The following is a 22,407-nucleotide window of genomic DNA, read 5'->3' on the forward strand; positions in this document are numbered from 1 at the left end:
CAGAGTGATTTTGGGGATTTTGGGGATTTTGGGAAGGAATTCTTCCCTGTGAGAGTAGTAAAGCCCTAGCAGAGGATGTCCAGAGAAGCTGTGTCTGTCCCATTCCTGGAAGTGTCCAAGGCCAGTTTGGACAGGGCTTGGAGCAGCCTGGGATGGTGGAAGTGGATGATCCTTAAGGCCCCTTCCAACCCAAACCAGCCTGGGATTCCCTAAATTGGCAAAGCCCTCATTCAACAGGTAAATAAAGAGAATTCTCAAGTCAGGGAAACTGCTGCCCAAATCCCACATCCCTGTACATGTCTCAGGGAAGGGCTGGGTCACACCCATTGGCAAAAGGGAAAAAATAAATTTAACAAATTTCCATTTATCAACTTCTCTTCCTGCTGACATTCATAACTTAGGGCTGAGGGCAAGGAAAAGCAGCAGGAACTTGTTTGGGGTGTCTGGACAGAAAGACCTGAGCAGGTCCCAGTGACAGCAACTACTGGACTGGTTTTAAGACAAAAGTTAAGCACAGAGAGCCCAGGGGAGGCTTGGGGGGCGTTGTGCACAATAATTCCAACTCCAAGTCAGGTTTATTTAGTAACTCCTTTATTGAAATCACAAACCAGAGTTAAAATTCCTACATTATTCACATAAGTCAGGTTTCTAAGTTCATTGAATAAACACAGTCCAGCGGCTAAAGGGGCCAGAAAAACCAGCAGCTCTGAACTGCTCAGGCTAAGACTTCAGTCAGGGCCTTCTCACTCCACGGCTCCCCCAGGGCAGCTGGACAAGTTCCTTCAGGCTCATGGGAAGAGGCAGGAGCAGAGCTCCAGTGCAGAGACAAAGCTCTCAAGATTTCAGGTGAAACCGTACCCAGCGTTCACAGCTCAGCAGGAGGGAGGGAGCTGGGAACACCCACCTGGAAAATCACCTCCATCCACTCCAGGAATTTCAGAGGAAAAATTCTTAACCCCCCACCTGGCCCCAACACACAAATATTTACAGAGACATAACAAAGAAAGAAGTTTGGCTCCCTTGCTGAGGGCAGGAGCTGCTGCTCCAGCAGGAGAATCCAACTCCCTCAAAAATCACCAGGAATGTGGCCTAAAGGGATGGGAAAAGCTCCAGGACAGGTAAACTACTCCTTGATGGGGGTGCAGCCTGAGAAGAAGCTGATGTTGCTGCTCAGCATCCTCTTCTTCCTCCTCCCAAAGGGGTTCTGGTTCTCCTGGGACTCCTCATCCCTCCCGAGCAGGGAGGCAGCAGTGCTGGGAATCTTCAGGAGCACCTCCTGCTCTGTGAGGTCCTGCAGGACCTGGGGGAAAGCAAGGGACAATCTTTGGAGTTAGTCACAGCTGGGGTGACCCACCAGAGGCAGCAGGACACCAAGTGCCAGGCCAACTTCAAGAGTTGCTTTTTTTTACTCGAGTCAGGAAAAAAGACAAAATTTTTGACAAAATATCAAGATGCAGGAGGCAGAGACAGCAGTTGGAATAGTGGGCTCCCATGGGATACGAGAATTTGTTTAGCTGAGGTGAAATGAGATGTGCCAGGTCAGAGAGGTCACTGTGAATGTGGACAGACAGGATTTTTATCCTGCAAACTCCTCACTTCCCCTCTCTCCTTGCTGAAGGTGCTGCAGGGAAACGTGGCAAGCTCATGGCATCATTTCAGTGTGGGAACTGAGGAATTCAGCACACTCTCAGCTTCCACACGAGCTGCCTGGAGCTGTGCAGAGTTTTCCAGCAGCAGCTTCTCCTCTGGGGTGATTTCCCTCCAAGACCCTGACTCAGGAGCTCTGCTCTCCCCTGGGAATACCTTGTTGGTTGGAGTGACACACACGGGCTGGAAGAAGGTCTCTTCTGCTTTCACCTCCGTGGGGTCTTCCAGCTTCAAGGACCCCTCTGAGTCCCTTTTGTGCTCCTCACATGTTGTGGTCTCCTGAGGGGCAGCAGAGGGTGAAGCTCTTACAGAACATCCTTCCCTTCCCACCACAGCCCCCTGCTCTCCAGCTGGGAAGTTTTCCACAGCACAGGATGCTGCAGCTCAGACTAGGCACTAATATTTAGAGCACTATGGGATGTCCCTGCTCCACATCTCAAAATTCCCACTAGGAACATCAGTTTCTCATGGACCTTCCTGCTGCTACAACCCCCTCCCCCAAACCATCCCTTCCATTCTTAAAAAGAAATCTGGGAATGAGTCAGGGTTTGGTGTTGTCTGAAGCCAAAGACAAAACTTTAATTTATTTAGTCAAAAAGGAAAAAGGAAACTTTTTATCCTTAGATTTGAGGAAGAGAAGTGGGAACACGAAAATCTTTGCTGTGAATCTCCAAAATTCTGTCCTGATAGGCAGAGTCTGGTCCTGCAGTGGAAAATTTTCCTCAGTTACCAGAGAGGCACTAATTAGTGACATTGACAGAGTTTCAGCAAAGTGCACTTGCTCTGCCTGGACAAACTATGCTTGTGTGGGAATTATCCCTTCCTCCAGCTTTGCCCCTGCCCACATGCAGCCCCTGTGCCCCCCAGAGGCAGCAGCACTCACCAGGCCCCGCTCCCTGTTCCTGCACGTGGCCGCGGCGCAGCTGCAGCCGTCGGTGCATCCCAACTTCTGCCTCCTGCAGCCACACTGCCTGTTCCCACAGCGGCCCTTGCACGAGCACTGGCAGGGAGGGAAGGGGGATCCAATGGCCAGGATGCTCCTGGAATGCTCCAGGTCCTGCCAGCTGTGGCATCTCAAGGACAGCGACAGCCCCAAGCTGCCCCTTGTGCCATTTCACTGCATTTTGCTACATCCCAGAATAATTTTCCTCCTAATATCCAGAATAAAATCCTTCTACCTACAGATCCATCTTCAGGATCTACAGGAGAAATACCTTCAGTTACCCAGTGCCTGACTTGAGGTTATGCCAAAGGATCCCAGTCTCTGGGCCACACTTCCACAAAAAGAGGGAGTCCCCACCCCAAAAGCCTCAGGAATTTTTTGAGTCACAGGCTGAAGCTCCAGACTGACACAGACAGATGGAAGCTGAGGCTCTGTCAGGACTGCAAGCTGCAGGTTCCCAAAGGAAGCAGGGATCCACAGCAGGCCATCCTTTTTTTTGTTTGTTTTCCCCCCTAAAATTGGCTCCCTGGATGGATGTGGCTGCTGTTGGGGCTGTTCCTAAAGCAGAGGCCAGCTCAGACACAGGCAGCAGGACAGAACATGGGAGAAAGTGACTTGGACAGGGAAAACCTGTCCAGGAAAGTCTTGCTGACTGCAGACAACCTTGGCTGTGTCTGTGGCAATGTCCCAAATATCCCCAGGCACCCAAAAAACCCATTCCTGCCACTTAGAGAGCAGTGGGGACACCACACCTCACAGCTCCATCCCAACCCCTGCACACAGCAAGTGATTCCCTAACAGACACTGGATCAAGGGCAGCTGGATCTTACCCCCATGAGGTTTTTCCTGGTTCCTCTGCCTGCTTTCCCAGGAAGCCAGTCAGAATCCTCCAGCTCCCCAGGGTCAGAGAGCAGATCCTCCACATCCACCTCAGGGCTGGGCGCTCGGGGCTTGGCCGTCGTCTGCCGGCGGCACTTGGGCTGCAACACAGGAGCACCAGGGGTTAGGCCACCAAAAACCAGCTCTATTTCATTAATAATATTAATAATGATTACATTTTAATAGGGTTTTATTAGGGTTTTCAGAGTCCCTCACAGCCAAGAAGGTTGTGGGGTGAAGGAAGGAAAAAAAAGATCCAATTATCAGGATTGAAATTTAAACTACTGATGACAAATCCTTGGAAGTCTGAGTTGTTGACACATCACATGACAAAAAACAAATGTCACACTCCTGTCCAAAGAGTTTTTAATAATTTCTTCCTCCCAGCACTAAGATTTGGCTCCATGCAAAGCAGCAAAGTTGGCTGTGAAACACGTGCCTTGCTCCATAATTTAAAGACTGGGCATGTTACAGAAAAACAATCTGGATTGTGAAGGAGGGTACAGAGTCAGAACTACAATGAGGTTTGGGGGTTTGTTTGCCTTTTTTTTTTCTTTTAATAAAAAAACTAATGCAAGGCATTTGAGTCTGCTGGAAAGGACTGAATTAAATGAGCAGAATTTCAATCAGAGAACAAGTGCTTGGTAAAAGCAGCTTAGGAGAATGAAAACCACATTATCAACAGCCAAGATGAACTCTGGCAAAGAATTCAGGTGCAACACAATCTGTGCAGCCTCTTACTTTGGGTGGAACATAATCAAAAGAAGAGTCTGGAGACTCAGGTGGCCTTTGCTGGATGTGCTGGATCTTCTGGCCACTGGCAACTTGGAGGAGCAGCAGTTTCTGTCAAAAGGGACAAGAATTAGCTCTGCAAAATCATCAAACCCAGCTGCCACGAGGCTCTGGTGTCTGTACAAGGCTCTACCTGTTTCAGAGTGTCATTTTCCCGGAGGAGTTCCTGGTTCTTCTCACAGATCTCTCTCATTTTTTTCAGCTCTTCCTCCTGTTTGCAGGACAAGAGGAAATTTGTTTCATTGCAGATAAAGAAGAGAAAATCCCCAGGGTTATTCCAGCCTGCACAGCAACCACCTCATGCAGGCTTCTGCAAAGGGAACACAGAATCCTTCTCCTAATTCCACACAATCCTTCTCCTAATCCCAAAGGATCCCAGCCTCCCCCAGCCCCTGCACCTGGAACCGCAGTCGCTCCTGCAGTTGTTTCTCCTGCTCGTTCAGGGAATCTTCCAACCTCTTCTCTGCTGCTTCCTTCTGCTGGAATTGGCTGAGCAGGTACAGAACCTAGAAATAAACAGGGAATAAACAGGGGTGAATTCCTGAAAGGAGCACTTGGCATCAAAGTCCAGGCTCAGGGAAATTTCCTGCCACTTCCAGCACAATTCCACCCTGATCTATTTGAAAAGTGATTTTGTGCTCAGTTGTAACCTCCTCATTTAAAGCAGGAGGAAAGTTCCTGAATAAACCAATTTACTCAGGATAAATACAGAGATTTTGTTGGCTTTGAATGAACCATCTGCAAAAATCCAACAGAATTTGAGCTGATATTCAGCACCAGCTTCATTTCAGCACATCCCCCTTTGCCCTTCTCTCTGAGCAGACCTGGAGATCAGACTCCAAATTTCCACGAGCTGTGATTCACCTTTTCCTGGTGTTGCTGTTCCTGCACCAAAATCTGATTTTGGAGCTCTGCCTCCACCTCTGCCATGTGGTTTCTCTCTTCCATGAGCATCTTCTGCACATCAGAGCAGCTGGCCTGGCTCTGCTGCAGGCTGCTCTGCAGTTTGCTCTCCCGCACTTTGGAGGAGACCAGCTGGAAAACAAGAGCAAGGCATGGCCTGGGACAGGGATTCCCTGCTGGGACAGGGATAAACCAGGGAGCTGAGGGTCTTGTTCACTGTTCTGAATTCACCTCCCTTCCTGCAGCACTTGGAATATTTTCCTTTTCACCCTTCTCCTTTGATTTCCAAGCACCAGGGAACAAGAGGTAATTTTGTCCTTCAGTTGCTCTTTCCCAGATCCCACAATACTCCAATTTTTCTTTTTTCCATCTCAATACCAATTCCACTGCTTCCCTGCTTGTTCAGGAAGTATTTTAGATACTTTTTCTTCTCTTCCACTTTTGAAATTTGCCTTTTCCCTTTCCTATGCAAGCATCCAGACCCTCATCTATTCCATCCCCCTCTTCCCTGCTTTTGAGATTTCACTCCCCCATGCAGGTTACTTTAATGCAAACTTGAGAAGGGAACAAACCTCATCCATTACAAGAAGGCTCCACTCAAATTCCTTTGGTCACTTCCTGTTATTTGTGGCTAAGCAGACTTACAGCCTTTGTTTTCAGGGATAAAAGAGGAAAGCCCAGGGTTTACCTCTGCCAGGAGATACTTCAGAGCACATTTGGCCTCCAGGAGGGTGGCAATGCTGTCCCAGTGCTGCTTGGCCCGATCTCCATTGTCTGCATCCAGGAGTTTCTGCTGCAAATCTGCTATCTGGGCACTCCTGGGGAAGAATCCATGGATTTGGGGTTATAACACAGGAAAAAACCAGGGCTGGTTTCTGGGCTTATGTGACTGTTCCCAGAATATTAAATAAAACAGTATAAATTGAGATTTTTGCTGCTCAGTGGAGCACCTGGAGCCTGCATTGCTTCCCTGGGGAGTTCTGCCTCCACTCCACATTCCCAAATTAAAGTGGAGGTTTTTCCCCCAGAGGTGATAACTAACAGCTCAAAACACTCAGTCCAAGTGCCTGAGCATTTTCCCCACATTCTGGAAAAATTCCAGATAGGAAAACCCACTGAAAGGGGTTTGGGGGTTTCACCCCCTGAAAAGCCATTTTCAACTTGTTTGGCCTGTTTGCCAGTAGATACTTGGCCAAAAACCATTCCTCCATGTCTTGCACCATTTGTTATAAATCCTTCTGATGGATGGGGTGTTGGGACCCCCTTTCCTTCCTGAAACATCCTATGAACCCCAAGAATAGGAAATTCTTGGTTCTGTAAAAATGGATTTTTGCATCAAATTTGGCATTTTGGGCTTGAACAAAACAAAGACAAAACTTCAGATGTCACTCCCTATCACCCTGTGTATAAAGATGTGGATTCTTGGTGTAATTATATCTCAGTTCTATTTTCAGTTACAATTTACCATGGGGGATGTTTTTCATCTGTGGAGACACAGCTTGGCCACCCATTCCACCAAACACCAAAGGTGCTCCAGGTAGCATTGGAAGGCTTTCCTTGCTGACACCCAGTGTAAATATGATTAAAGACCACAGATGCAGAGCAAAAAGGGTTGTCCATCAGTATGAATCAGACTGTAAAGATGATCTTGAAACTTGGAGTTTTGGAAAAAGATTTTCAGCATCTCTATTTTCACCCCAATTTGATTGGCAGTGGCTCTAAAACAATTAGATGGGTTAGAGTGCTGGTTAAGCAAGCACAGCAATGCAACTTCTCTTGTACTGGGTGAGAAGGCTTTCCCTCATCATTGCAGTGCCAGTCTGTGTGGATGAGCACTGGGGCAGTGCCTTACCTGAGCTCCATCTCTGTTTCCAGGCTCTCAATCTGCTTGGAGACAGAGACATCCGTGTCCAGAGCCTGCAGCTCAGCCAGGCAGTACGTGCGCCTCTGCAAGCACAGCACACAGGGATGCAGGGCAGCAACAGGGGAGGAAATCACACTTTTACAGATATTCCAGCCAGGAAAGCCTCCAGGCTTCTCCCCAAAGCTTCAGTTCCATTGTTCCTCCCCAAAAGCCTGTGCTAAGGAGAGTGAGCCACTCACATCCCTCAGAATCCTTGAGGTTGGAAAAGCTCTCCCAGGGCATTGAGTCCAACCATTCACCCAACACTGACGGGTCACCCATGTCCCCAGGTGCCACATCCAGATGGTTTTTGGACACTTCCAGGGATGGTGATTCCACCACTTTCCCTGGACAGCCTGTTCCAAAGCCTGACTGCCTTTTCAGGGAAAAAAATTTCCCAAATTCCTTGAAGTAACAAGTTCCTTCAGCACCTCTTGTCCCTGACATTCAGAGGATGAAAACATTAACCCTTTCTCCCAGAAAGGGTGGGATCCATCCCCACCTTCTGAGGGAACAGGCCAAGTAGGAGAGAGAAGAATGAATCCAGTATTGCAGAGCAGCCAGAGGAGTGGGGTGGGAGAAGAGGAATTTCCCTCTTACCCGCAGCTTTGGAGGGGGGTTTTCTCCAGCATCTTTCTTCTCTTTCAGCTGAAGGAGCTCTTTTGCAAGGATTTTCCTGTCCTCCAGCAGGTCTGCCAGGTGTCTTCGAGCTTCCTCAGTGCTGACAAGAACCTCGACTTCGTTTGCAAGCCAGCTCTGGAAAAACAACCCCCAAAACCCAGTGGCTGAGCTCAGCTCCAGGACTGAACCCTTCTGAATAATCCCACTGCAATTCCCACCAAGGCCAGCAGCACCCACCCCAAATCCCAGTTTGCCCAGTGTAGGGATGCAAAACCACTGTTACCCACCTTAATTCGTGTAGCAATTCCTTCCATGCCCCGATTTTGGGTCTCCTTCCGTTTATCTGCCACCTCCTTCTGCCTCTGCAGAGCATCCTTGAGGCGTTTGTTGGCAGCTGCTGCCTGGAAAAGATTCCACAAGGAGCTGAACAGGGACTGCAAATCATCTGCTACAGCTGGAAACACCAGGGATTCCCAGCCCAGGGCAAACACTGGGACAGTGACAGCACAAGGTTAATAAATCTCAAGTTATCCTGGTTTAACTCAAGGATTCCTGCTCTTAATTTATTTCCTTTGCTGCCATTCCTTCTTTAAAAGAAAAGCTCCTCCTGTGCCTGAAGATAGAAGAAAACACCCAAAATGAGAGGTTGAAGATGAATTTCTTTTACAAAGCCATCCTGAAAGGATTCTGAACTGCAACCTTGTAGATCCACCACCCAAACTCATTCCCCACTTCCAACCTTGGGCATGGATTTGCCACCTGGCCACCCAGAGCCACCTGGTCTTTAAGGAGCAAATTTAACTGGGATCCCTCCAAAGCAGAAATGGGGATTTCTCTACAGTGAGAATATTTTTTTCCCAGCCTCTAAACTTCCTTTCACAGGTTTCTGTGTATCCTGATCCTTCCTCCAGCCCCACTTGGCAGACTTTAGGGATTGGTTGGGATGTCCAGGAGATGTTGGCTCCTCACCTCCTCTGTTTTGCGCCGAAGGACGTTGGCCTGCTTCTGGAAATCCCTCTCCAGCTTGAGGAGCTCATATTGTCTCTTACGGTCCTGCAAGGAGAAACAGCTGCAAAAGTCACATTTTCCACGACAAAGGAAAGGTTGCAGCCCCAAAATTCCAGCCTGAGCACCCCAGGGCAGTGAGGGGCAGCAATTGCTGTGACACTCCAGGTGTTTTCTGGCCATTGCACTCAGCAGCTGGATTTTATTGACCTGCATTATCCATCCATCTGTCTTTGCAAGTTTAAAAACCTCCCATGCTGAGGCCAAACCCTACAATTGTAAATCCTTCAAATATTGACTAATTTTGCTGTCTGCTTTAGAGCAGAGTCACAGCTGTGGCAAGAGCTTGAAGATCTCCAGCCACAAACAAGTCAAGTGGTGAAAAGTGGCAGCCACACAAGCCAAGCTTCTCTTCAGAGCATTCCTAGCCCTTCCAAGATACCTCCCAGTTAAAGGAACCTTCAGGCATCCCTTTGGAGGGTGGAATAGACTGAGGGGCTTGTTTGCTCACCTTTTCCTTCAGCTGGATCACCTCCTTGTCCTTCTGCTGCTTCCACTGCCTGAATTTCTCAGTGTCCTCTTTCATCTGACGCATCAGCTGTACCCTTTGCTGCTTCATTTCCTGAAAGACACCAGGGGCTGGAAGAATTATCCAGGATTTACATCCTAAAGAGCTTCAACCTCCATTCCCCCCTGTGCCTGCCAGGTGTGGGGAGTGGCAGGTGGAAAATCTTGCTGTGCCCCCACTCAGGACACTCTCAAAATGCTAAAATACAGGGTTTTTTCTGGCAAAAGTAGAGGTGGCCTTTGAGTCATAAGTAAAATACATGATATTGTACTTAAATATTTGTATAATTGTTAATCCTAAGTAGAATATGTAAAAATGCCTATTTAAACATGTTTCTTTAATTAATAGGGGGAAATATAGGTGGCCTTTGAGTCATAAGTAAAAGATATGTATTATATAGGTGGCCTTGCCCTGATAAGTCCCAGCTGTTCTAACTGGGCTGCAGCTGTGACTAATGAAGATAACTGGGATAAAAGGGGTGGGTTGGCCAGCCAGGGAAATCCTTCTGGAAGAAGACCTTGAGGAGGGAGAGGAGTCTGCAGAAGAAGTCAGTGCTGTGAAGAGGCTGCCCACAAGAAATCACTGAGAAGTTATGGGACTTTTGAAATATGATGGCAACACATAGGAGAAAAACCAACACAGGCACAATTTAGGGAAATCAAAGAGAAATCAAATTATTTGTCAGAGGCAATGAATTAGAAATGTCAGAAGATACTTTGGACTTATTTTCCTTCCAAATCTCAGCCTATTGTAGTCATGTGGCCACAGGAATCTTGCCAAAAACTGCTATTTTCAGTCTGACTAAACAGAAAGGGGATTCCTGTCTGGGATCTGCTTTGCCCACACTGGCTCAAGTCAGAGGTGCCTGTTGGTTACCCTGATCTCCTGGTTCAGTTTGGACACTGTGTGCTCTGTGGATTCCTTCAGCTTCAAGAGCTTGGATTGCTCATTCAGCTTCTTCTTGAGCTCAGTAATTTGTGCTTCCAGCTCCTGGAGCCTTTTCCGGCGCCGCTCGCTCAGCCTGGAGAGGAACAACAACAAACCCAAATGTCACCTCTGCTGCTGCTGAAAGCCCACAGGAGGCTTCTCTGCAGCTCCTGGCACATTAAAGGGACATTTTTACACCAAAAAAGAGCTTTTACAGATGATGGAAGTGCAAGACATTGGATTTTCAGACACACTGACAGCCCCCAGAGCTGCAGGCAGAGCTGTCTTACTTGGCCTGGTTGATGTCTTTCTTTGCCATTTGCAGAGCAAGGATCAGCTCCTCCTTTTCCTTCTGCAAGTTGCTGACCTCCAATTCCAGATCCCTGATATTCGTCTAGAAAGGACAGGAAGAATAAATCTCCAAATAAAAACCTTGGAAAGAGACCCTGAGACAAAGCTTTAAGATTGAGAAACCTTGAAAAACCCAATTCCTTCACAGCAGGCTGCTAAACCACCAAATCCCAGAGCAGTGTGAGGGTCACAGGGGTTGGCCCAGCACACTCTGGAGCTTTGGTGGGCACAGAGTCACTGGGGCCATGTCCTGACTGAATCATTTCAGACATGGGAGATCCCTGCACAGCAGGTAAAACTGTCCAAGGGAGCAGGGACCCAGCTCATGGAATAAGCCCAGATCAGAACAGGCCCCTGAGGACAGATCTCCCTTCCCTCCCCAGCAGGAATTGGGGAAAACAAACTGACCAAGGAGGATTTCAGCCTTACCTCATACTGAGACTGAATGGGCCCCAGCTGAGTATCATTTTGAGACATCTTTTTGGCTAGGGCCTCTTTCAGAGTCAGGGCTTTGTTGAGCTCCAGCAGCTCCCTGGAGAGCTGTGCCTGGCGCAGGGCGTGTTGGGTGCTGAAGTCAGAGGCTCTCTTGGGTTCCTGGGCCACTTCTGCTCCCTGCAGGAACCACAGCCATGAGGAGAGGCCAATCCAAAGCTCCTGAATTGTTATTTCCACAGAGCACTTTAGATTCATTTTTATGTAAAAAAATTAGATATTCAGAAATGAGAACAGGTTCTTCACTGTGAACACATTGAGTTTGAAAGAGCACAGACAAGGGTGATGATTTATCAAGCATCTGGGTTAGAAAATGAGCAGGAGGGAGCTATAGGTGGCCTTGCCCTGATAAGTCCCAGTTGTTCTAATTACCAAAGAAGAACAGCCTTGCCTTTAATGGGCTGCAGCTGTGACTAATAAAGATAACTGGGATAAAAGGGCTGGGTTGGCCAGTCAGGGAAAGCCTTGAGGAGGCAGAGGAGCCCTGAGAAAGAAGGAACAATCTGCAGAAGGAGTCAGTGCTGTGGAGAGCTGCCCACAAGAAATCACCAGCAAAGTAAGGGACTTTTGAAATATGATGACAACAGGGAGCAGATAAAAGTGATGAGGAGATAAAACCATGCCCCAGTGAGGTGTGCACTGCTGAGCCCCTCACTTACACCTGGAGAATCCTGTTCAGAGTTTGGCAGCTCTGCAGCAGCTTCTGTGGCAGCAGCACTTTCACTCTGGTGGACAGAGAAAGAGAAAGTTTGGGTGAAAAGAGAAATATGAAATCAAATTAAGGAAATAAGAGTCTGTTGGCACACTATGGCAAAGCACAATGTGATTCTCTTCTGGCCAGAACCTCTCTGGAAAGAGGAGACTATCATCCTCCTCCTCAAGGAATGTGGGGAAACTCCTCCATGTCTAGTTGGAAAAAACATTCCTTGAAATCTTCCCTGAACTCCAGCACTGAGATAACAGTAAGAGGAGGAGGAGAGAACAGAGGAATGTCCAGTGAGGGAGAACTGAAATTCCTCCATTAGACAAAAGCATGGAAGTGTCTATTTAACAATCTCAGATCTCTGCAATTTGCATTGTCCATAAAAATCACCAAGTTTGGAACACTCCATGTAATTTAGGGACTGTAAATCCATGCCAAGCTCCTGTGTCAGGTTTTTCCATGTAAACTCCTCCTTCCCTTCACCCTAGGAGCAGCACAAGTGGCCTTTCTGCAGCATTATAGCACAACAGGACATTCTGAAGTGGATCTCAAGAGTCATTTCACATTTTAATTGCTGGGCTCCCTGAGGGAAGCTGTTGGAGTGGAATCCCAGATTTCCTGGGATTGTTGTCACAACTCTCTGGGTTCAGCCTTACCTGCAGCTCAGCCAGCACCTGCTGCAGGTTCCTGATCACCTCCACATTTTCCTTGAACTCTTCATCTTCCACGGTCTCCACCATCTTCTGCAGATCCAACTTGCACCTGGAAACAGGGGAACAAGTCCATGCTGAGTTTGTGCCAGGGAAGAACAACTTTCCCCACTCAACCTCTGAATTAATTCTGGATGAACAAACTCCAGCTGGTTGGATCCAGTTTATCCCACTGAAAACACTGAATTCCCAAGGACATTTTCCCAGGAGAAGGGTGTGGGGACACTTACACAGCATGGTGCTGGAGCTGCTCTAGTTTTGCATACATCTTCTCATTTTCTTGCTCTGTCTAGAGAAATCAGAATCGTAGAAGGTAAGAAGCCAGAAATCAGCTGATAATTTTCAGTAAAAGATTGGCAGTGTGAAAATCAATGCACTGAAAGATCTTTCATGGTCAGGGCCACCAGTCTGGATTTCACAGCATTTTTTCAGGGATAGACACTGCAGGCAATAGGAAAAAAGCAGAGTGGGGAAGGGAGAGCACAAGTGTGCAAGTGCTGTTTAAAATATTAAAACAAAATATTTAAAGTCTTAAAAATGCTGAAAGATTCGGGTCTCCTTTTTCCAAAAGAAAACTAAAGGCCAACAGACTCAGGCACGTTTTTGGTTCTGACTCGTTTGGAATCAACATGAAAGGACCATTTAAGAGAGATTCTCAATATGTCATAAATACTGGAGCTGCTGTTGATTCACTCCCAGCAATTTAGAACTCTCCTGGGATAACTGAACTTACCAGGATGATCCTCTCCAGCATCTGTGCTGTTTGCCCAGCAGCCTCACTCAGCCCCTGGCTCAGCTTCTGGATCTCCTCTTGCAGGGATTGGTTCTTCTCCATCAGGGATTGGAGGCTCTCTGAGGGGGCCAAACCACTGCAACAACAAGGAGCAGTGGGCGTGAGTTTGGGCTTTGATACAGCATTGAAGTTACCTCCAAAATTATTATTATAATTCCTTAAATAATTTAAAATAAATACTCCAGACTGGCTTGGGAGGGAAGGATCTTAAAGCTGATGTAGCCCCACCCCTGCCATGGGCAGAACACTTTCCACAGATCAGGCTGCTCCAGGGTCTGTCCAAGCCTTGGACACTTCCAGTATGCAGGAAAAACCTCCAAACAGAGGTTGTGAACTCCATGTCCTTGGGTTTGGAACATGCCCAGAACACAGCACCTGCACAGCCCAACTCTGTCCCAGATCTTGTGTTTTAAGGAAAATGGAGGTGGAACTGCCCCCCATTTAGGGGTAGAGGGGTGAGGAGAGCAGAGATGGATGGGTCTCAGAGACAGGAATTAATTCAGGAGGTGTTTCTTGCTTCCTCTTTTACTTCCTGCAACAGATTTTTGCAATCATGAGGTGTTTGCTACAAAACTAAATATCTCATGGAATTCCAGTAAGGATGCCAGAAAGAGGAGGGAAAAAGCAACCAATTTATTCCCCCCTCACTCCACAGCACTGCCCAGAGCTAAGAGATCCAGAGACTTCTCTGGAGTGTGATAAATACACATCCAGAGGACATTAAATAACAAATCTTACTTGAGAGCCACAGGCAGGGTCCCTCCATGGGCCTGGAGCAGCAACACCTGGAGCTGCTGGACCTGCAAAGACAAATAATTATTGTTTGTGAATGTAACAGCTCCATGGACCCTTGGTCTTCCTGACTTCCCTGCTCCATAATTCCCCTTTTACCACTGCCTGTGCAAAGTGGTGTTGTTACAGTACTCCAAGTTATTTATTCCTCAAAAGGTTCTTCACTTCCCTCTGGGATCACCCCAGGGAAAACCCTTCCCTTCCCCTCGTGCTGGGCACAGGCAGGAGATGTCAGGAAGGCACCAAACCATCTCTGCATTTCTGACTGTGCCTGTAGCTCACCAGGCAATGGTTTATTGGGTGCTCACCACTTTTCTCTGGCTGCAGAAAAACTCCAAGAAATATCCACACATCCCCTTCCCACAGAGACACAGCAATGCACATGAGGGATGTTTTGCATTTTTTGTGAGGCTGTGCCTTCCTCTGGGGTTTGCTGAGGGGTTCCCCCAGTACCTGCTGCTTCAGCTGGTGCAGCTCAGCTGCCTGGGGGTCCACGTTGACAATGGGTTTGTTTTTGATCTTCCTGGCCCTGTCAGCATAACGCAGAGTGTTCAGGGTCTCCTCCAGGTTGGAATCTGCTGGGCTCACACAGGCAATCATCAGAGTGTGGCTGTTCCCACCCAAGGAGTCTGGGAAGGAGAAGAAACAATGTCAAAGCTGTCAGAGCAACAAGGACAGTGAAATGCCACGAGTGCATCCCCAAAATGCAGATTAAACAGCTGGATTTTGGTGCCACTTTACTTTCTCTCCTCTGCACACTCAGGACTGTTTTAAAGTGGGTTTTTAAAAGCCAAAGTCAGGGTTTGAAATCAAAGGTTTCACCCCAGAAGCCCCAGTTGTTGCCCTGATAAATAATTTCTTTATACCATTTCAGGCCTGGTTCTTTCAGGTTTGCCCCTCCCTAATAACAAGACCTCCATGAATATCCAGAATTTTCTCCAATTTAAAGAATTATTGGCAAAGAACAGATCACAAAGCTGCATGGAACTTCATCCTTTGGTTTTATACAAATTGGCTCTTAAAGCTACTGATCATTAAAAAAAAGGGGCCCCACATCCAGCCTAATCCAGGTTTTAATTAGGTACTTTCAGACGTGGAAAATACTGAAGAGCTTTTGCAGCAAATTATGTAATTACCATCAAAATCCCAGTAATTTCACTACTAAAGCTGTGCCCAAATTAAAGGGTAACTTAAATAAAATGCATTGAAAGACAAATCCCAGCTACTGAAAAATAAAGACCAGATCTTCAGACTAAGAAAACAAATCCCAGGGAAGGCACAGACAGCTGGAGCTTCATTCTGGCTGTGACATCACCCAGGGAGTTGCTATAATTAGGGTACAATAATAGATCTCTGCTCCCAGACTTCTCCTCCTCTTTCTCCCCTGTGGGAACTCAGTTGCAAAAGAGGAGTTTTTGGTGCAGACAGAAGGGGGAGATGTGGGAACTCAGACCATCCCTCTGGATGTCCAGAGTTGCCCAGAACCCTCTTGGGGGCTTGGGGACCCTGGCATGTTGCCCACAACACCTGGTGGCTTGATTTTGATCCTTCTAAGGAAGTGCCACCTGTGTATGAGGACATGAGAGCCACACAAGTTAGAATGGTGTGAGAATGGAGTGTTCACAGGGTGAAAATGTAGATTTTAGGATTTTTGGCATAGGGGTTATGAAGACAAGATGAAGGAATCAGAGTGTATCTCATCCTTCTTTCTTCTTCATGTTCTCCATTTTCTGCTGTGATGTTGGCACTTTGGGATTGGTTCAGAGTAGAAGTGCACTGTCTAGCATAGGTGATAGGTATTGGGAATTAAAAGTAAATATGTTATTTGTAGTTTGCAGTATAAAAGATGACACCGCCTCGGGGGCAGGCAGAGTGCCTCAGACTGTCTTGCTAAGCTGACCTTGGCAGGGCAGGAGAAAATTTTTTACAGATAAGATAAAATAAACAATCTTGAGACTGAGAAATGAAGAGCCCTGACTCCTTCTTCAAGTGCCAGGCTGGGAAAAGAGACTTTCCAACTCTTCTCAGGGTCACTCTGACAAGATAATGATCCCAACACTCCCCACCAAAAATAAGCCCTGATTTTGTCTTGTTTCCTCCTGTCACACAAAGTGCAGGAGAGCAGGACTTGTTTTGAGCTCATCTCACTGCATTTGCAACCTAAAATAAGAGTCCAGGAAAAGGCCTGGCTTCAGTGAGAAATTAAACAAACCTCTTTGCAGCAGCAGCTCTGAGCTGGGGGTTTTCTCCTGCTTTATTTCAAAAGCATCTGTAAGTTTAGGCTTTGTCATCATCTTCTCTCACCTTGCAGCAGCCTGGTCAGCTTGGAGTCTCTGTAGGGGACAAAGCCTCCCTTTTTATTCTCCTCTCCCAGAGCACTGATGACATTCCCCAGGCACAGGAGGCCTCTGTTGATGTTGATTCCTGCAGACAAAGCTCACAGTGAGCACAGCCACCTCAACAGCTCCAAACTCATTTCCTTCCCTTATTAAAAATTTAACAAGGTTAAAAAAGGCAGATTAAAGGGTTAAAGAAGTGCTTTGCTCTTTTATTAACTCCCAAGTGAAAAGAAACCCAAACTCCACCAATCCCAGCCCAGAGACCTTCTTTGAGTCTGTCTCCCTCAGCCTTGGTCTTCTTCTGTCTCTCAGAGCCAGCAAGGTCTACCAGGTGTAACTTGCAGTGAAAACTGCAATTCCTAGGGCAGAAAGAAACTGTTTTACTCTCCCAGGTGGAAAAGGAGCAGCCCAGGAGCTGAAAATTCAGGGGGCCAAAACCTGAACTGCCTTGAGAAGCACAGCTCAGGACCAGGATGAGGAAAATTTGGGAAAGTAACTCTCATCAGCTGCACAGTGACACTCACTTGTCATTTTTCTTCTTCTGATCAATGAAGATGGTGAAGATGGCATGGGATCTGGAGGACTGGGAATTCATGGCCGTGGATCCCACAGTTCTGCAGTTGTTCCCCTGCTCCAGGCAGGACACGGTCTCTTGGGCACAGGTGACATTTCTTTCTGTCAACCCCACAATCTGCAGCCAGGAAGGAAACATTGTTTATCCTCTGCTTCCTATTCATCCCACCTGGGATCAGAAAAATCTCCCTGCACCTCAGGCTGTGCCAGCCCATTCCCAGGGGGCTGGAATGGAAACTCCCAGGAAAAACTGGTTGTGAATATTTCACTTCAGGAACATGGAATCACGTCCTGATGCTGTTCCTAAACACCCCCCAGGTTTCCTCTGCCTGCTCCAGATCCAGCTGGGCTCTGGGATGGAGCCAGAGCTCCTCAGGGCTCCAGGGACAAATCCATGGATATCCCAGGCCAAGCTGGGAGCTGAGAGCTGTGCCAGCCACAGGAAGGGGCTGATGGGGAGGGGATTTGTGTGAATAAAATATTGCAGAGGCAGCTCCCAGGGGATGAGCAGGAGGGACTGGATGTGCTCCTTGGCAAGCTGTGCTTTCCCTGAGCATCCAACCCCCTGGATCTCTGTGTGCTGCTCCCACCACATGGATAATCCCCATCCCACTGCTTTGGGGATGACAGAAACTCCCACACGGGCCCCTCCTTCAGCCCCCAGCCCTGCAGACCTTGATGCCTTCCTTGGGGTCCTCCCGGATGCTGATGGGGGAGCGCTCTCGGGAGGGGCACAGCAGGTCCAGGATGTCCTCGTTGTAAATCTGGAGGCAGCAAAGGAGCAGGGCAGAGTTAGCAGCCAGGCTGAAATTAGGGCTAATTTAGCATCACATTTTATTAAGTTCACCTTCAGGGAAAGACAGAAAGAACTAACAAAACCTCCTGGAGTTTTAGGGGTGGATTTAATCAATATCTGTTACCTGAAGGAGGTGACCTCAAAGCTCCCTTTATTCCTGACTTGATAAAAACCAAACTTTTACCTCCAAATAAGAAACTTTGAGGACGAAGTCCCAATCGTGCCTTTGCTGTTTCTCCTCAAAGAGCAGCTTGATGACCCTGGGGATGACCCCCACGCTGGGCTCATGCTCCTGGTTGGCAGTGTAGGTGCCTCCCATGGAATAGGTTTTCCCTGACCCCGTCTGTCCGTAGGCCAAGACAGTGGCATTGTATCCTGAGGGGACAAAGGACACCCGGGTGAGTCACGTGGAGACTGAAAGCTGCATTTCTGAAAACCACCCTTGCAGAAAATCATCAGCTTACACCAGCTTTAAGCATACATCACAGTCAGGAACATTGAAGGAAAAAAAAGGGCAATGAAAACTTCATAAAGCACAGAGAAAATGATTATTTCAGCTCTTTTTTAAGATTGGATGTTTTATTAGAGCTAAACAGAAATACAGCACAAATTCTCTGCCATCCCAGCTCCACTGCAGCATCCTGGAACAGGATGTTTATCAATTCATTGTGTTATTCTTAAGGAGGGAAAGGGACTTTTTGTAATGGCTCGGAGTCACAGGACAAGGGGAATGGCTTCCCACTGCCATAGGAATATTGGGAAGGAATTGTTCCCTGTGAGAGGGGGAGGCCCAGAGAAGCTGTGGCTGCCCCTGGATCCCTGGAAGCATCCAAGGCCAGGCTGGACAGGGGAAGATGTCCCTGCACATGGCAGGGGGAGCACTGGATGGGTTGAAGCTCCTTTCCGACCCAAACCCCTCTGGCACTCCATGAAAACTGCCTCAGAGCACATCCCCACCTCGTTCTGCAGAGAGGAACGGGCTCCAAACGGGCAAAACCCGGGACAAACCTTTGAAGATGCCACGGACCAGAGGCGACACCGCGGTGTTGAAAACCTCCTCCTGCTCCACGGACGGGTCGAACACGTAGTCGTAGGTGAAGGCTTTGTCATTGCCCACCACGACCTGCGGGCGAGAGGGACGGGGCAGCGCTGGTAGCGGCTCCCGGTAACGGCGGGACCCCCGGGACGGCCCCGCGGCTCACCTGAGGCTCGCCGGGCACGAAGGACAGGCACGTCTGGCAGCCCTCGCTGGTCTCCTTGGGCACCAGCGGCCGGCAGCGCAGCGCCACGCGCACCGGGATGCCCTTCTCGTCCTCTCGCATCATCACCAGCCTGCGGGACACGAGCGCCGTGAGCGGGCCGGGGCACGGAGCGGGGCTGGCCGCGGCCCTGCCCGGCCGGAGGGTGGAGCGGGCGGGAAGCGGCCTCAGCGGGGCTCTGGGGAGGAGGGGGCGGGGGGTGCAGCGGGCCTGCCAGGGCTCTGGGATGGAGCGGAGGCCCCGGGCCGGGAGCGGGGCTGGAGCGGGGGCGGAGCGGGCCCGGCCTGGCCCTGCCCGGTGTCGCGGGGCGGCCGCGGGACTGACCTGGAACCGCCGCTGCCCGTTCCAATGGCGGCACCGCAACGGCCGCCGTTCAAACCGGGCCGCGCGCGGCCACGGCCAATCACAGACAGGTACCGCAAGCGGGGCGGCCCCGTAGCCAATCGCGGGGCCGTGCGTCACCAAGGGGCGGGACTCCAGCCAATCGCAGAGCGGTGCGTCACTCGAGGGCGGAGCCAACCGAGGGTGGGGATGGGACCGCGCGAGGGGCAGGGCGGAGCCAATCGCGTGCGGGTGCGTCAGGCAGGGGGCGGAGCCAGGGGCGGGTCTCGGCCAATCGCAGCGCGGTGCGTCGCTCTCGGGGCGCGTCCCGGGCGCGGCGGAGCGGCAGCATGGAGGGCCGGGTGCCCTACGACGACTTCCCGGTGGTTTTCCTGCCGCCCTACGAGAGCCCGCCCGCCTGGGTGCCGCCGCACGAGGTCAGCCCGGGGCGGGGGGAGCGGGGACACGGCCCGGGAGGGGCAGCGGCGGCCGCGGGGCCCGGTCGGGCAGGGGAGCCCGGCCCGGCCCCGGCTGAGCCGCCGCGCGTCCCCCGCAGCGCGTTTATCACCCCGACTACAACAACGAGCTCACGCAGTTCCTGCCCCGCACCATCGTCCTCAAGAAGCCGCCCGGGGCGCAGGTGAGGCGGGCGACGCCGGCCCGGCGTTCCTGGGCGAGGTGTCGCGTTCCCGGAGCGTTTCCCGACAATAAAAGACGCTGGGATCGCGATATTCCTGACCGGCAGCGTCCTGGCACAGGGAACTGCTGTGACAGGCGTGGGGCGGGCAGGGTGGCAGATGCCAGGCTGGTGGCCAGGGCTAGAGGTTGTTCCTGATGTGGTATCTTGGGAGGTGGAGCTCTGGAAGGTGGGAGCGGGGTCCCCTGAGGTGTTCCCGGTGGCAGGAATGAGGAGTGAGGACCTGGCTGAGCACCGCAGCACCCACGCCTTGGATCCCTCCGGGAGGCAGGGCAGGGAGAGCAGTCCTGGGGAACTGGAAGGGCCCTGGACAGTGAGAAGAGTCCTGGGGAATGGAAAGAGAACTGGGCCAAGGAAAGGGTCCTGGTGACTGCATTTCCCTGCTGGCTTTTCCCACAGCTGGGCTTCAACATCCGGGGAGGAAAAGCCTCGCAGTTGGGAATCTTCATCTCCAAGGTGTGTCCGTCCTTGTGCCCTTGCTGCCCGGATCCTTCCTGTGCTGGTGGGAGCAGCTGAGCCCCAGGGAGGCTCTGGCTGCCTCAGAACATCCTGCACCTCTCCCTGCTCTCCTCCCAGCCCCTGGAATTGCTCCCAGGGCAGTGTGGGAGGGGAGCTGTGGGACATCCCCTGCTGCCATCCCTGCTCTCCCTTCCCAGGTGATTCCCGACTCCGATGCTCACAGGGCCGGGCTGCAGGAGGGGGACCAGGTGCTCTCAGTGAACGACGTGGATTTCCAGGACATTGAGCACAGCAAGGTGAGCGCTGGGATGGGGAATCCACCTCCCTGCAGCCTCTGAGCCCAGCACAGAACCCAGGCAATGCTCTGTGCTCGTTTTCCAGGCCGTGGAGATCCTGAAGACGGCGCGGGAGATCACGATGCGCGTGCGCTACTTCCCCTACAGTACGTGCCCAGTGCTGGGAGGCTCCTTGGGAAGCAAATGCCATCAATGCCTGCCCATTCCAGCCCAGTTTAGCAGCCCAAGGTCACCGATTGTTGATTTAGGATCAGGCACCACATCAGGATAATGAGGCTTGGCTTTCCATGTAGGAAACTCGGAGAGCAGGAAGGTGGGATGGCTGGGAATGGAAAAGTTAATTTAAGCTCAGGACTTCCAGCTGATTATCCTTGAATAACAGGGGAACGAGGTCTGGCACAAGTGCAAATGGTGGCTATCCCTTGGATTCCCTAAGGATGTTTGAATTGTGAGTGAAGGGAAGGACTGGGTTAACTCCCAGTTTCTGCACCTATAAAGTTCCAAGATTTAAGGGATAAAAAAGGGAAAAGTCAAACCAAACAAGGATTCTTCATAGAATGGAAAGTGGCTATTAAGAAGAAAAAGAAAAAGGAGTAGGGGAAGAAGGGGGTTTAAATTTCATAAAAAGCATTTTGTTCTGAATGCCCTAAAATCACTGGTGAAGGTTTCCAACACTGCCTCCACTTGGGAATGTGTGTTTTCCTGAACATTTTGGGTGATTCCCCCTGGCCATGCTCTCCTTGTCCCTTCCTCCCAGATTACCAGCGGCAGAAGGAACGGACAGTTCACTAACAGGGAGCTCCATCCTGCCAGAACCTCTCCACTCCTCCTTCCCAACGTCTGAGATGACTCCTCACGGTTCAGCTTTCACTGGAGGCACCCCTGGCCTGCACAGGATCAGCTCTTTCCCACGTGGGGAGATGCCAAGGGGCTCATTTAGCTGGAAGGTGGCTGGGGATTGAGGCTGTGCTCCTGGGAATGGGTGTTGGCAAAAGCTGGTGGGAAGTGGGGCCTGGGGGGCAGCTGCTCCAGCAGGATCCAGGTTTTAGCAAGACTTAAATTGAGTTCTGAGCTGGTTGTGGATCCCTTGATCCTGGATCCCTGGTTGTTGAGCATTCCTGAGCAGAGCACAGGCATTGTCCTCCAGGAAATTCACTTGTTTCACTCTCTTGTGCCATGGAATTCTTTCCTTCTCCTCTCTCCCACCTCTGCTCTGCATTGCTGGGTTTGCTGGCAACTCCAGGAGTAAAATCCAGCCCCAGTCCATGCACAGCTCTGGCTGTTTGTGCCTCTTTGCTGATAAAACCCCCACAATATAGGACTGGGATGTTTGGAAATGTTAATTACCAAGGAAATTATCAGCAAATGCCTGGTGGGATCACGTTGTAATGGCTTCGGGACAGCCCTGGCTCTGACTTCTCTTCTTTGTGGTGTTTTCCACTTTTTCTGTAAAAACAATCAATAAATCAAGTACAGCAGCCTGAGTTCAGCTTCTTCCCACTCAGGAAGTCTGTGTGGAGGTTGGGATGTACCCACCATGAGCTCCATTCCAAGGAAATGCTGGGACAAGGCTCAGCCCCAGTCACCCTTGCAGCCTGCAGGAGAACATTTGGGATCTGCAGCTGTTTCAGGGCCTTT

The 22,407-nt window shown here is 50.0% G+C and overlaps 2 protein-coding genes across 4 annotated transcripts; one reads left to right on the forward strand and one right to left on the reverse strand.

Moving 5' to 3' along the window:
• Positions 1-574: 574 nt before the first annotated feature.
• On the reverse strand, positions 575-19,062 carry KIF4A (kinesin family member 4A). Of its 3 annotated transcripts, none has more exons than XM_058032682.1 (30): positions 18,940-19,062; positions 18,746-18,860; positions 17,922-18,112; positions 17,616-17,705; positions 16,893-17,059; positions 16,633-16,727; positions 16,334-16,453; positions 14,483-14,658; positions 13,976-14,037; positions 13,178-13,313; positions 12,675-12,733; positions 12,391-12,496; positions 11,691-11,756; positions 10,969-11,151; positions 10,479-10,582; positions 10,138-10,282; positions 9,205-9,315; positions 8,658-8,741; positions 7,976-8,089; positions 7,668-7,823; positions 7,017-7,111; positions 5,853-5,982; positions 5,126-5,296; positions 4,660-4,767; positions 4,395-4,472; positions 4,211-4,312; positions 3,421-3,570; positions 2,531-2,647; positions 1,804-1,926; positions 575-1,300 (listed from the first exon to the last, which is right to left on the reverse strand). In XM_058032682.1, the coding sequence occupies exons 1-30, from the start codon at positions 19,060-19,062 to the stop codon at positions 1,124-1,126; spliced, it is 3,654 nt and encodes a 1,217-aa protein (XP_057888665.1). In that variant the 3' UTR covers positions 575-1,123. The 3 variants fall into 3 exon arrangements, with proteins under 3 accessions (XP_057888665.1, XP_057888664.1, XP_057888663.1); XM_058032681.1 differs by having other exon boundaries at positions 1,804-1,923; positions 2,525-2,647; XM_058032680.1 differs by having other exon boundaries at positions 1,804-1,923; positions 2,525-2,647; positions 4,190-4,312.
• Positions 19,063-19,619: 557 nt separating this feature from the next.
• Positions 19,620-22,244, forward strand: PDZD11 (PDZ domain containing 11). Its single transcript, XM_058032694.1, has 6 exons — positions 19,620-19,754; positions 19,874-19,957; positions 20,414-20,470; positions 20,671-20,769; positions 20,855-20,915; positions 21,527-22,244. The coding sequence occupies exons 1-6, from the start codon at positions 19,668-19,670 to the stop codon at positions 21,559-21,561; spliced, it is 423 nt and encodes a 140-aa protein (XP_057888677.1). The 5' UTR covers positions 19,620-19,667; the 3' UTR covers positions 21,562-22,244.
• Positions 22,245-22,407: the final 163 nt, after the last annotated feature.

This window comes from Melospiza georgiana, chromosome 12 (genome assembly GCF_028018845.1).
Source record: "Melospiza georgiana isolate bMelGeo1 chromosome 12, bMelGeo1.pri, whole genome shotgun sequence".
Lineage (NCBI taxonomy): Eukaryota > Metazoa > Chordata > Aves > Passeriformes > Passerellidae > Melospiza > Melospiza georgiana.

Bases quoted from the DNA above. Each gene is read 5' to 3' on its own strand.
- PDZD11 (XM_058032694.1), top strand. From the start codon at position 19,668: ATGGAGGGCCGGGTGCCCTACGACGACTTCCCGGTGGTTTTCCTGCCG. The intron at 20,471-20,670 runs GTGTGTCCGTCC...CTCCCTTCCCAG, and splicing joins TGGGAATCTTCATCTCCAAG to GTGATTCCCGACTCCGATGC. The intron at 20,770-20,854 runs GTGAGCGCTGGG...CTCGTTTTCCAG, and splicing joins AGGACATTGAGCACAGCAAG to GCCGTGGAGATCCTGAAGAC.
- KIF4A (XM_058032680.1), bottom strand. From the start codon at position 19,062: ATGATGCGAGAGGACGAGAAGGGCATCCCGGTGCGCGTGGCGCTGCGC. The intron at 12,734-13,177 runs GTAAGTTCAGTT...TGATTTCTCTAG, and splicing joins TGCTGGAGAGGATCATCCTG to ACAGAGCAAGAAAATGAGAA. The intron at 8,742-9,204 runs GTGAGCAAACAA...TTCTCCTTGCAG, and splicing joins TGATCCAGCTGAAGGAAAAG to GACCGTAAGAGACAATATGA.